The sequence below is a fragment of the Thunnus thynnus genome, chromosome 6 (genome assembly GCF_963924715.1).
Source record: "Thunnus thynnus chromosome 6, fThuThy2.1, whole genome shotgun sequence".
In the NCBI taxonomy this organism is placed as follows: Eukaryota; Metazoa; Chordata; class Actinopteri; order Scombriformes; family Scombridae; genus Thunnus; species Thunnus thynnus.
Genome location: NC_089522.1, coordinates 17,048,610 through 17,061,822, shown reverse-complemented (window position 1 = coordinate 17,061,822; position 13,213 = coordinate 17,048,610). Strand labels below are relative to the sequence as shown.

At 46.1% G+C, this 13,213-nt stretch overlaps 1 protein-coding gene across 5 annotated transcripts in view; it reads left to right on the top strand.

The window, feature by feature from the left end:
* kmt2d (lysine (K)-specific methyltransferase 2D) overlaps window positions 1–13,213 on the top strand; it is a 36,555-nt gene that overhangs the window by 18,290 nt on the left and 5,052 nt on the right. For all 5 annotated transcript variants that reach the window (XM_067592211.1, XM_067592214.1, XM_067592210.1 and 2 more), the window contains exons 34-50: window positions 416–555; window positions 1,448–3,240; window positions 3,324–3,432; window positions 4,781–4,862; window positions 4,955–5,021; window positions 5,140–5,372; window positions 5,501–8,482; window positions 8,577–8,726; window positions 8,836–9,000; window positions 9,126–9,273; window positions 9,391–9,472; window positions 9,569–9,741; window positions 9,957–10,081; window positions 10,173–10,308; window positions 11,149–11,270; window positions 11,408–12,779; window positions 12,903–13,039. In XM_067592211.1, coding sequence (XP_067448312.1) covers window positions 416–555; window positions 1,448–3,240; window positions 3,324–3,432; window positions 4,781–4,862; window positions 4,955–5,021; window positions 5,140–5,372; window positions 5,501–8,482; window positions 8,577–8,726; window positions 8,836–9,000; window positions 9,126–9,273; window positions 9,391–9,472; window positions 9,569–9,741; window positions 9,957–10,081; window positions 10,173–10,308; window positions 11,149–11,270; window positions 11,408–12,779; window positions 12,903–13,039 — 8,016 coding nt within the window. The remainder of the gene's footprint in view (window positions 1–415; window positions 556–1,447; window positions 3,241–3,323; window positions 3,433–4,780; window positions 4,863–4,954; window positions 5,022–5,139; window positions 5,373–5,500; window positions 8,483–8,576; window positions 8,727–8,835; window positions 9,001–9,125; window positions 9,274–9,390; window positions 9,473–9,568; window positions 9,742–9,956; window positions 10,082–10,172; window positions 10,309–11,148; window positions 11,271–11,407; window positions 12,780–12,902; window positions 13,040–13,213) is intronic.

The following is a 13,213-nucleotide window of genomic DNA, read 5'->3' as shown; positions in this document are numbered from 1 at the left end:
GACAACAGTGTGATGTAGCAATTAGGAAGATGTCTTTGTATGGCCAGTGTAAAATCCCAGCAGGTATGTGCTGAAGAGTTGATGAAAAAGAAACTGAACGACTTAATTAAAGTTACAGTTGCACCATTCTGTTCTGTTGTGCTCCTCTACCGTCCCATCACTCAGAGAACCCTGTAGTTTCTCATCTCAGGCTCCACAGAAGAGGAATGAAATCATGCCCATCTTCCACTGCAGGCTAAAAACCCACCTTTTCAGATAACAAAAACTGGTCAAAATCCAAATGAATGTAATGTATTGCTCACACTGTACAAATGCTGTTCGATCTCTCTGATGATCAGTGCAAGTTAAATGACAAAGTATTACAAATAAAAGGAATGGTGCATTTACGTCTATTTGCTGTTTTTACTTCCTTTAGGATCGTGTTGCTGTTACTACTGCTGGAGCTCAGGCTTCTGTGGTAGGGAAGATGCCCATGGCTGTTGGAGGCATGGAGGACAAGCTAATTCGCCCACCACCTACAGGAACCCCTGCCATCATGGATCCTAGTGCACTAAGGTAAGCAATTAATTTTAGTAGAATCACAATTGGTGTGAAATAGTAAAACTTTGACCATGGTCTGGGTGAATACTTGATTCTGATTGCCTGCAGGGTGTCCGTTAATTTCTGATAATGGACACCTACTAAGTAGTTCCAGTGAAACTGTCTGTTCACCGTTCTAAATGAATTCACTGGCTAAAATGAGTAACCATAGCAGCAGGGACGCAGTCAAAGCTTCCGTTTACAATTTATTGCAACATATTAATAAACTAAGCTAATGAACAACATTCCATTGCATAAGAACCTTATAGGATAGTAATGATTGTTCCAGGTATTAGTCAAACCCTCAGGTGTTACCAGTGAAACTGAGTTATGGCTTATGAAAAACTTCATTCCTGATAATGGTTACCTTGTCGAGCATTATCCCTTACTTGGTTCGTCTTCCACATTTAGAAATTTTCCCCCCACTGTTGAGGTGTGTTCAGACAGACGGCAAAGCAAATTTTTGCCTTGTGCCATTTGTGCAAATTTTACAGCTGGACAGTTTGTGTTAATTCACACCAAATGGCCAATGTACTGACTTTATAGATGTTAGCTGTAAGATAGCTAGCAATGGATACACTGACATTGTATGTGGTAGTGTGCCTGTGTGTGTTTGAATAATTAGTACCTTAATTTAGTCCCAGCCCTTACATCCACAAAAACTGTAACATATAAACACTATTTAAAATCTCCCTCCATTCAAAAATGCATTTTACTTGTTACTTCACTTGGATGGTTGAGTTTCACTGTGCAGAGTTTCAGTATAAGACAGACATTATTCAAAAGAAAGTATTTTATATGTTTCAAACATTTCTGGAGGGGATCTTTAAATTGAAATCATTTTCTTTTATGCTTCTCTATCTTTCAGGCCGTCAGGGCCCACCAAACCTCAGGGCATGTTTGCCCGTCCACCATTCCCTCCTCAGTGGCAGGGCCAAGCTCCAGGTCCAAGGAGGTTCCCTCAGCCTGGCATGGAAGCTATGGGTGTAAGGCACAATCTCAACCCTGCTGTCAACATCCAGGGTATGGAGGGTGTGGCCAATCCCCACACCATGATACCGGGACATGGTGGAGAGACTATGCAGCCAATGGGTCAAGGACCCCCACCACAGTTCATTGAACTGAGACACAACTCACAGAGGTTACCCCTGCGACCCCAGTTTATGCCTCGTGGACCCCAGCCCAGACCACGTCTCTTTGTCACACAACAAGAGATGGCAGCACCTTATGTACAGCAGCATCCTATAGCTCAAGCTGTTGGCATTCAAGCAGAGGGGGGCAGTGACTCACAGTTGGGGTTACAGCAGGGTGGACTGTCAGTCTTATTGCCTCAGCAGTCTGCAGGCCCAGTAACACAACAGCCCCACCAACTGCAGCCTCAGGCAGCTACTTTGACTCCCAACACTCCTAGCTCTGAGCAGCATCAACTTCCACAACCAAGCCTAGTCACAGAACCCCAGCCTGCCACAGTAGAAAACAGTGAGGAACTGCCAGAGCCTGACCTTGAGGGCCTTGGGGATGCCCCAGGGGATGGGGGTGTGGAGGATGAGGATGATTTGGCTCTTGACTTGGACCCAGACAAAGGAGATGATGACTTAGGAAACCTAGACAATCTTGAAACCAATGATCCACATCTAGATGATTTGCTTAACAGCGATGAGTTTGACTTGCTGGCTTACACCGACCCTGAACTCGACCAAGGAGACCCTAAAGATGTCTTCTCAGATCAGCTGCGGTTGGTAGAAGCAGAAAGTGAAACACCTTCATCTTCCTCTGGATCTGTACTTGTTAAAGTGGAAGGGAAGCCCAAGGTGGAACCAGGGCAAAAGTCTCTCTCAGCAATGCCTGCCACTGCAGGTGGGTCAGCTACCCAACTGCCCTCGGTAGAAATTGCAGATATCTCCAAAGTCAAAGTAGAAGACCGAGGTCTGACCCCTCAGCTCCAGCCAGGACAGACTGTTGTGAAAGATGAAATGGGAGAAGCGGTGTCCATGCTTCTTGGTGGGACCACACCATCAGCTAAGCCTGCACAACCAGAAAACCAGTCAGCTTCACTCAGTTCTGTTCGATTAGGGGGAATCCCATACCCTCTGCCAAGTCAAGCTGATCCATCGCCTTTTCCTACAGCTGCTCCACATACAGATATTGGTGATGATCCTCTGGGGCTACCTGATGTAGGGGGACAGCACTCGCCTGCTGTAGATTTGGCAAAGGTAGAGAGCTCTTTGGATGGTGAACTGCCTCTTCTAATACAAGATCTGCTGGAGCACGAGAAGAAGGAACTGCAAAAGCAACAACAGCAGCAACAGCTTAACTCTCTCCACCAGGGAGGCATGGCACCTCATTTTCCTGGCCTCCCAAGTCAACAACCGAACCCGCAGGCACCTGGGCAGATAATGCTACCACACCACCGCCCACCTGCCCAAGGAATGATGGCTCAACCAGGGATGGTACCCCGTGCTCCACACATGTTGCAGCAGCAGCAGCAGCAAAGGCTTATGGGTCCTGGAATGGCACCCCCACCTCACATGGCCATGGCCCAACAGCAAGCCATGATGAGAATGGGGCAACCAGGGATCCATACAGGTCTCAGTCATCAACAGCAGCCACAACCAGTGGTTAAACAGTCACCTCTGGCCAACAATTTCTTCCCAGATAAAGGTAAGCACCGTGGCTTGTCATTAATCTATGTAATGATGTTCTAATCATACCATATCAACAGATGTCTTATTCTTTTATCGTAGATTTAGACAAATTTGCTACTGATGACATCATGGATCCCATTGCCAAGGCAAAGATGGTGGCACTTAAGGGTATCAAGAGAGTGTTGGGTGGTCCCCCTGGCATTAACAGGTACTTTTTGTTGTGTAAAGATTCTATACATAAGTTGGACATTTTCCTTTCAATTTCAGTCAGTGTCCAATTTTTCATTTTCTATTCAACAATTTTTGGTTAATTTTTGATATCCATACAAAAACCTGAATGGAAATGACAGAAATTTGTTTAAAAATATTCACTTTCTTCATCTGTAAACACAACATGAGCACATTGCTGCAACCCAGCAAAGCATATGTTCACTCCACATATAAGACTAAGAACAGAAAATAAAAAGAGGGATGCTGACAAAAATGCCACATGGCCAGTCATTCATGAAAATGAATGTTTACCAAGTCATTAGTGAAAACAAAGCAAGTTCTGTAGGAAGAGGGGCTCAATGTTTGAAAGAGTTGGAGTACTGATTTTGGGGATCAACTACTTTCCCTGTTATCTGGTGACCTTTGCAAGAATGTCTTAGTGGTAGCTTGGTATGATGGCAGATGTTAAAAACAGGAAGTTTTGCTTAGTGTAGATGTTGACACCCACAGTGATAATTAATTTTGCCACCTAACAATACCTTGTTAAAGGCTCTGCATATACAGGCTGTTTAGCCACCTATGTTGTATAAATACAGACAGGTCAACTTGTAACCATTACATCCATGCACTTATAGCAGTTCATCATTTTGGACCTCTTTTCATTTTCACTAGCTTTTCCAATATTTTTCTCATAGAATCACAGAATTAGCAAAGCCTGCATTTCCAGTGTAATGCAGTCCAGTAAGATATGACTCAATTGAATCAACTCCTCTCAACATGTTGATAACACAATCACTATTTTTTTCAGTTACAAAATTAGGATTATCTGAGTCATTATTGCCACACTTCCCCAAGACAGAGTAAGCAAATGTAGTGTTGTGCACCCCTGAAAAACTGCACTGGTGTTCTTTTAATATTGTAGCATTGTTACATGCTGTTCAAAACATAAGCATAAAACTAACAAATGGAGACACATGCACATATTTTATAAAATATCAACAAACAAAAATGCAAATTAGCAACATTTGGATGAAAACTTTGTGTAACTTGAGAGACACTACAAGATCTGCAGTGTTACTGGCATAACTGTTTGCTGAAGCAGATGTTAGGAATTATTTTTAAAAATGCATATCTCCTCTTCCAAAAGGAGTTAAGCCAGTATGCAGCAGTGTGACAGTTGTAATGTCTAGTGTCTGATTTCATCACAAGAATCCGCTAGGTAGTGGTAACACCATAGTAATTTGCTACTTTTTTGCACAGTGGTTTCAAAATTACATACCCTTATAGACGATTGTTCAGTACACTGCAGGTATTGTTATACATTATATGTTTCGCTCTCTCTCCAGGCAACAAGTTTCTCTGCTTGCTCAGAGGCTGGCCTCTGCTCCAGGCACAGATCCAGGTCAACTTTCATCTGGACCTCCAAAGGTATGCGGTCTTGCTTTTCAGAAGTGATACATTAAATTTAATTTAATGTATTATGTGGCTGATTTATTTAAATGCTTTCTTTTTGTGTTCAGGAGGGCGAAACAAGTGATCCCACCCAGTCAAGACCTAATCCTCCCCAGTTTGTGCAAGGAATCATCAGTATGTTCTACCAGTGCTGACTCTCATTGGAAATATATTTGGTTATTTGGAAGATGTTATATTGCTGCCCCCTTAAGCATGCCATGTGGATGTTTTAAGTTATCCTCTTTTGTTACAGATGACGCAGAACAGCACCAATACGAAGAATGGCTTCTTCATACCCAGCAGTTACTCCAGATGCAGTTAAAATTTTTGGAGGAACAGATTGGAGTTCATCGCAAATCACGCAAGGCACTGTGTGCTAAGCAACGCACTGCTAAGAAAGCTGGCAGGGAGTTTGCTGAGGCAGATGCGGAGAAACTCAAGTTGGTGACAGAAGAGCAGAGCAAAATTCAGAAACAGCTTGATCAGGTGCGTAGATTTTGGAGAATCTGATTAGTTGCAGAAAATTTCATGACATGTTAACCAACTTGTCCACAGCAAAAATACATGGCATCTTGATATGCAAATTCATGTCTGTACATAATTATTCTCTTTAGGTACGCAAGCAGCAGAAGGAGCACACCAATCTCATTGCAGAGTACAGAAGCAAGCAGCAGCAGCATCAGCAAGGCTCAGGACTTCTTACCCCAGGTCATTCTGCACAGGGTGGCCCCCCTCACATGTTTCCCAAGATGCCCGGTCAGATGATGATGGGCCAACAGGGGACGCCAGTAATGGGCCAGCACCCTGGCATGGTGCCCCAAGGTGGAATGCCCGTCAGAATGCCCCAAGGGCAGCCCTTTATTGGAGCCGCCCAACCCCAGCTCCCTGCAGCTCTTGGAGCCAGTGGTGCCAGGGCCCCGGGTCCTCCTGGAGCTCCAACAGGATTCTTCCCACAGGGGCCTGCAATGCAGGGTGCGGACCCCAGGCTTCTCCAAGAAAGACAGCATCAACATAGGATGCAGATGGCGAAGCTCCAGCAACAGCAGCAGCAACAGCAGGTGATGATGGGCCAGCAACCGATGCCACACCCAAGTCAACAGTCTGCCTTAATTGCTCAGCCACAGTCTGGTGTGATGGGGAACCCACTTATTGCCCAACAACAAGCAAACACTCAACAGGGGATGCTAGCCAACCAGGCCAACCAGCAGAGCATGGTGCAGGTTCCACAAGGAATGGTTGGAGGCCAGTCTGTTGGTCCACAGCCACAGAACCTTATAGGAGGCCAACCCATAAACCATGCTCAAGCCATGATGGCAGCTCAACCAGGAATTATGGGGAACCAGCCAGTTGCACCTCCACAACAACAGAGGCCTCAGCTGATCATGGGTCAGCAGGGAATGGTTGGATCTCCAGGTCATCCTGGCCTTAGGGGTCCCCAGGCTCAGTTGACTCCACAACAACAGAACATTCTGGCCCAACGCATGCTTGCTTCTCAGCAGCAGCAGCAACAGCAGAAGAATTTGGCCCACCTTCAGCAGCAGCAGATGGCACAGCAAAGACAACCAACACAATTGATCAGTCAATCCAACCAAGAACAAGGACGGCTGTCCCAACCTTCTACGCCACAGATGGGTTCCTCACCTTCAGCAGGAAGTATCACACCCCAGCCACAGGGAGCTATGGACAGCCAAAACTCAGGCCCCAAAGAGGGTGGGATTCTCAGTCCAGATACAAGAACATCACCACAGCAAAGTGGACCGTCCACTCCCAATCAGTTGTCCCAACTAGGCTCTGCAAATGATCATCAAACTGACTTGGGTCGACAGCAATTACAACAACAGCAGCAGCAGCATCAAAACCAGATTTATATGGCCCAGCAACAACAGTCAAATCCTCAGTCTGAGCAACAATCAGGTTTGGTTGCAAACCAACAAACTGGTGTTCTTCAGCAACAGCAGCAACAGCTTCCACTCACTCTCCAGAGGCAAGGTTCACTTAGTGCTGACAAGCCCAATTTGATGACTATTAAAGAGGAAGGAAAACCAATTGATTTCTTAGTTCAGCAGCAACAACAAACTGTTCAGAATGCCATGCAGCAGTCACAAGATCCCAGCATCCAGCCGCAGATCATAGGCCAGAACCATCCTGGACAGCCACAGACTGTTGTGATGGGCCATAGTCCACAACAGCAAGCCCTCATGGCCCAGCAGCAAAAACAACAGGCCATGATGGGCATGATTCGAGCCCAGCAGCAAGGGATGATGGCACAGAGGCCTGGGGTTCCACCTGGACAGATCCGCACCCCTATCAACATCCAGGCTATTATTGCTCAGAATCCTCAGCTCCGCAATCTTCCCCCAAACCAGCAGATACAGCATATCCAGGCTATGATTGCCCAGAGGCAGCTCCAGCAAGGACAGATGCTGCGGATGTCAATGGGTCAAGGCCAGCACAGTCAGTTGAGACCTCACATGCCACCTGGACAGGTGCCGCAAGTTGGGCAGCAGATGCCAAGGATGGAAGGCCAACAGATGCCGTATGGAGCCATGGGGAAGCCAGGAACAGTGGGCACTCAGCAACAGTCAGTCATGTTGGGCCAACAACCTGGTGTTGCTCCTCAGATACAGCAGGGGATGATGGTTCCTGGGCAACAACAGCCGCAAGTAGGAGAGATGATGCAGCAACATATTATGAGAGGTCAAGTACCAGTGCCACGATCCCCCATGGATCAGGGTCGTATGGTAAGGCCAACATCTCCACGCCAGCCATTAGCCAACTCGCCTGGGGATCCACAACGGCACGCATTTAACCAGGCTATGGGGATGCGTCCACCCACTCCCAACCAGAACCAACAACAAGCTCTAATGGCAGCTGCAGCAGGCCGCATGCAGGGTTCCCCATCCAATGCATATTCTCCAAGAGGTCCGTTTGGCATGAGCCCAGCCCACCCAGCCTCACCCCATTCATCCCATGTCTCTTCACCTTCCATGGCTGACAGTAGGGCTGGAAGGGGGAGTCCATACAGCCAAGTCAAGGCATCTCCACTCAGGTCACCTGGAGCCAAGAGTCCAATTGATTGTCCAGGACTGAAAGTAGAAACTCAGACCTCAGGCAATGAAACATGTCAGGCCTCAGTTATTCCTAATGGGCCACAGAAAGGACTGAATGTTCAGCAACAGTCACAGCAGGTTAAAGAGAGCCATGTTCTTCAAACACAACATGGCTCTAGAGAGGGGGATATCTGCAAGATGACCCTACAGAACATTAAACAGGAACCAAGGGAGGTTCGGTGTGATGGTGCGGGAGAGGGTTCTGAGGATTCTGGGGCTATAAAGCGAGAAGTAACAGGTGACATGGTTTCTTCTGGGAACAACGCTTGCTTTATTAATGCTGGAAACATGGCTGGAGACCCTGGGACTCAAGGCACTAGATCTGAGACTGGACAGCAACTACTACAGAAACTCCTGAGAACCAAGAACCTTCAGGTTGTTGCTCAGAGGCCTTCTGAAGGCATCCACAATGAGATTAATGGCCACATCAACAGCAAACTAGCAATGCTGGAGCAAAAACTTCAAGGGACTCCACGCAACATGGAGGTATGTTGTATTTTACTGCATTCATTCTTTTTGTCCTCATCATGATGTTGTAAGTGGGGAAAGAACCTCTCATTTATTTTCTCGACTCTTACAGGATTTGCAGTCTATAACAAAAAGGGCTCCTGTACAAAAGCCAAAGCGCACTAATAAGGCAGCTGGAGACCGTGGGCCTAACTCACGGAAAAAGAATAAGAAGGAAGAAGTTGGAAAAAGTGCTGAAGCCCTGATAAAGCAACTCAAACAGGTAAATGGATGGCAAAAAAAATAATGTCTTAAATGATATATGACATTGGGTTTTTGAAGAGTGTTTCATTATTCCACATCATGTAGACTAATGGACATTTACCTTTCAGGGTCTCTCTCTGCTGCCCCTAATGGAACCTTCCATCACTGCTAGTCTGGATCTTTTTGCCCCTTTTGGAAGCAGCCCAGCCAATGGAAAAGCCCAACTCAAAGGATCCTTTGGAAATGCAATGCTGGACAATATCCCAGACTACTATTCTCAGTTACTCACTAAGGTATAACTAAGCTGCAACATGTACCCATGGTTAACTGTTGCAGGCTGTGACAATATTTGGTTGTTCATTAATGCTACTTCCACAGCAAAGTTGTTTTAAGAGCATATTGTTTTGTGCCCTCACAGAGTAATCTCAGCAACCCACCAACACCACCATCCTCCCTCCCACCTACGCCTCCGCCTTCTGTACAGCACAAGCTGCTCAATGGAGTGACTCCTGGGGAGGAGTTGTCTGAGGGTCAGAAAGACACTGAGCCAGCAGAAGCGCCAATGGGTAAACACTGGGGGATTTGGCATGAAATTAATGTTTGTCCTGAATATTTGTCTAAAATCTATCTGCAGTTGTGCAGTAATTGGGGTTCCTCCTAATATTCTACAATTTCCCCTGCAGAATCTGTTACAGAAGAGGTGAAGAGTGTAGACATTCTAGCAGCTCTCCCCACCCCACCACATAACCAGAACGAGGACATCAGGTACGACAGGAGAAGTGTCCGAGTTCTTTGTCAACCACAATACATGGATTTGTTGTTGCTGAGTGGCTATGAACGTAGGAAATGTCTATTTGACAGGATGGAGAGTGACGATGAGGATGCCCCAGAAAGCATCATCCCGGCATCATCCCCTGAGAGTAATGTAGGAGATGAAACCCCACGCTTCCCTCACCTGAGGGAGCCTAAAGAGGAGGATACAGAGAGAGCAATATCCCCCATCATCCCCCTCATTCCTCGCACTGCCATCCCAGGTAAAAAATTGCAATAATTTTACATGTGCTCTCTATAAACAGCAACATTCTTCAGACATATGAGCATGTTAAAGAGAAATCTATTCTGAACATGATTCTGATGCGTTATGTTTTACTACTGCAGTCTTAAGTAATTTTACCATTAAATCGATTTATATTGCTGACATGAAACTGACATTAATAAAGATGAATTTTCACATTTTGTTCTCTTTTAGCATTCCCAGAAAGCAAACCGTTTGAAGGAGCTGATAGCAAGGCAGTTTCCACATCCAACCACTGGGACAAGGCCAAAAGTAACGAGGTGTCTGTTACCTTCACATTGTCCTCCGCTGCAGCCAAGGTACTAAGCCATGATATAATCGCACCCTGTTTAACTTTTCTTTATCTTCATCCAAAGGTGACAAAAACTTGAACTGACTTTTTTTTTCCAGAAACTGAACCATGTGATGATGGCCATGGCCCAGCTACTCAAGATAAGGATGCCAGGTTCTTATGAGGTGACTTTCCCTCCCCCAAACCCTGACATGCCTGGAGTGGATGGGCCTGGGAAAGGACCCAGCCAGTCAGGTATGCATTTATAAACTACTGTTAATTTGGATTCTCTGTTGTTCAATTAGGTTAGGATGTTTATTTTATACAGTACCAGTCAAAGTTTGGACACACCTTCCCATTCCCTTGAATGAGAAAGTGTGTCCAAACCTTTGACTGGTACTGTAGGTCACAACAAGATATGAATTTGACTCAGGACATTTTTCATGTCACCCTGCCACACCAAATCATACAGTTCTACTTGAAAATATATTGAAAGGAACAAAAGGTCAGTGTGTTGTTTGAGGTACCGGTGAGACAATGAAATATGATCAAAGTCAAGTTGGAGTTACAGATTAATGCATTTAAGGACTGATAGGAAGGCAAAACACTGCAAAGTGGGTTGTAAAACTAACGGACAAGATTTTACAACTCTGGAAAGTTATCACAGTGGCAACTGTTTTATCTTTTGTTGCAATGACTAGAGGTAAACAGTCAAACATGGCGTTCATGTTACAAAGTTTCCCACCAGGAGTGTGCGCTTGCACTTGTATGTGATTGGCCAATGCAACATGACATCAGGATGCGTTCCGACAAAGGTTGATTCTAGTTCAATTTTTTGCTGGATGGCTGCTGCAGATTTTTGCTGAGCCTTATGCTGTCCCCACTCCCGCAGTGAAAACGCGCTGCTCCCATTCAAATGAATAGGAGGGCTGACATTTTCACACATTACTGGATTTGGTCTGAATGTGGCCATAGTCTTGTCCTTTTATAGCCTCTTATAGATCGAAGCCTGTCAGTGACTACACTGCCAGGGACACACATGTACTTTATTAATCCATAAATAAAGACTAATGTTAAGATGTTCATGTTTTTCAGGGGCTCTGTGTGTGAAGGATGGCGCTTCACCCAGTCAGGATGAGTGGCTAAGGCAATTTGATGTGTCTTTACCAGGCTGTACATTGAAGAAACAGGTGGACATTCTGGCACTTATTAAACAGGTCAGTCATTACAAGGCTCTTGAGAACTGTGAATTACTGATCTCTCTTCTTTTTTTTTTTTTTTAAGCATGTATTATACGTTTGCTTTATATATTTCTTGAAAGCTGTATCTCATCTCATATGTGGATTTTTCTCAGGAATTCCCAGAGAATGAAGACAAACCAGTCCAGCACTGTTACACAACCAAGGTAAATGACTTGGATGTGCGCCACCTTCCAATTATACCAGTGGAGGAATCTCCACCCCCATCGCCGTCCCCTCCACATCCTTCCCCATCTGCCCCAGTTCCAACGAGTGACGTCGAACCTTCCAAAAAATCAGCTTCTCCATCCCCCTCACCCTCCAGTCCCGCCAATGTCCAGATCAAGACTGAGGCCGAACAGGATGTTGATCCTCCTACTGATGCTGTTCAACCAACTGATGTCACAGAGTCTGAAGTTGCTGCTTCAGAGACAGTTACTGATCCAGCAACTGCCTCTGCAGTTCCTGATCCTCCTCCTCAGACTGAAAATCATCTGAGTCCTGCTGCCAAGGAGGAGGAATCGGTCACTGATCCAGCACAACCTCCTAGAGATTCTCCCAGCACCATGGAGTCTTCCCCTAAGGCTGTCAAGCAGCGCAGGCCTCTGTCCCCTGATGAGGAGGTGATACTCCCCAAAGTGAAAAAGTGGAAGGGGATTCGCTGGAAGCGTCTTCAGATTGTCATCACAATACGTAAGGGTGGGTCTAAGAAAGAGAGCAGCCGTGAGGTGGCTGAGCTGATGGAGCGCCTGCGCATTACTCTACGACCAGACAAGTTGCCTCGGGATAAACGTAAATGCTGCTTCTGCCACGAGGAAGGTGATGGAGCCACAGATGGGCCTGCACGCTTGCTTAACATTGATGTGGACCTGTGGGTGCACCTCAACTGTGCCCTGTGGTCCACAGAGGTATATGAGACGCAGGGGGGTGCCCTCATAAACGTAGAGGTGGCCCTGCGTCGTGGATTGCGGACTCTGTGTGCATACTGCCAGAAAACAGGTGCCACCAACAGCTGCAACAGACTGCGCTGCCCAAATGTCTACCACTTCGCCTGTGCAATCCGGGCACGCTGCATGTTCTTCAAGGACAAGACAATGTTGTGCACCCAGCATAAGCTGAAGGGCCCCAGTGAAGATGAACTCAGCACGTTTGCTGTTTTACGGCGTGTCTACATTGAGCGTGATGAGGTGAAGCAGATTGCCAGCATCTTACAGCGAGGTGACCGCATCCACCTTTTCCGTGTTGGCGGTCTCATCTTTCACGCTGTTGGCCAGTTGCTTCCCTCCCAAATGAGCAACTTCCACTCACCCACTGCCATCTTCCCTGTCGGGTATGAGGCCACACGCATCTACTGGAGCACGCGCGTGCCCAACAAGCGATGTCGCTACCGCTGCCGCATCAGCGAGGATGATAGTCATCCCCTGTTCGAGGTGCGTGTTCTGGAGCATGGCATGGAGGATTTACAGTACCGTGACACTACTCCAGAGGGTAAGACCTTATATACTGCTCCTACTCTAATGTTGTATGATATCTCTCAGTTGTGGTCTACTTTTCTACTTATAATAACTCTCTTAACCACTGACTGAATTAATTCACCACCTTTGTCTTTAGGGATCTGGGACCGGGTTGTTAAACAGGTGGCTAAACTCCGAGATGAATCATCCATGTTGAAGCTGTTCACTGAACATGTCAAGGGAGAGGAGATGTATGGCCTCACAGTTCATGCTGTCATGCGTATCACTGAGTCGGTAAGAGTTTGCTAAGAATTAGCAGCAAGAAAAAGTCACTTTGTCTCCACGTTATAATTGTCATGTCTCCAGATTATAATTGAAGCCCTTTTACAAGCCAATAACCACACATACTACTGTGAGACTACTTGACATCTGCCTCTAATAGTCAACATAAACATGAGTATACAAATA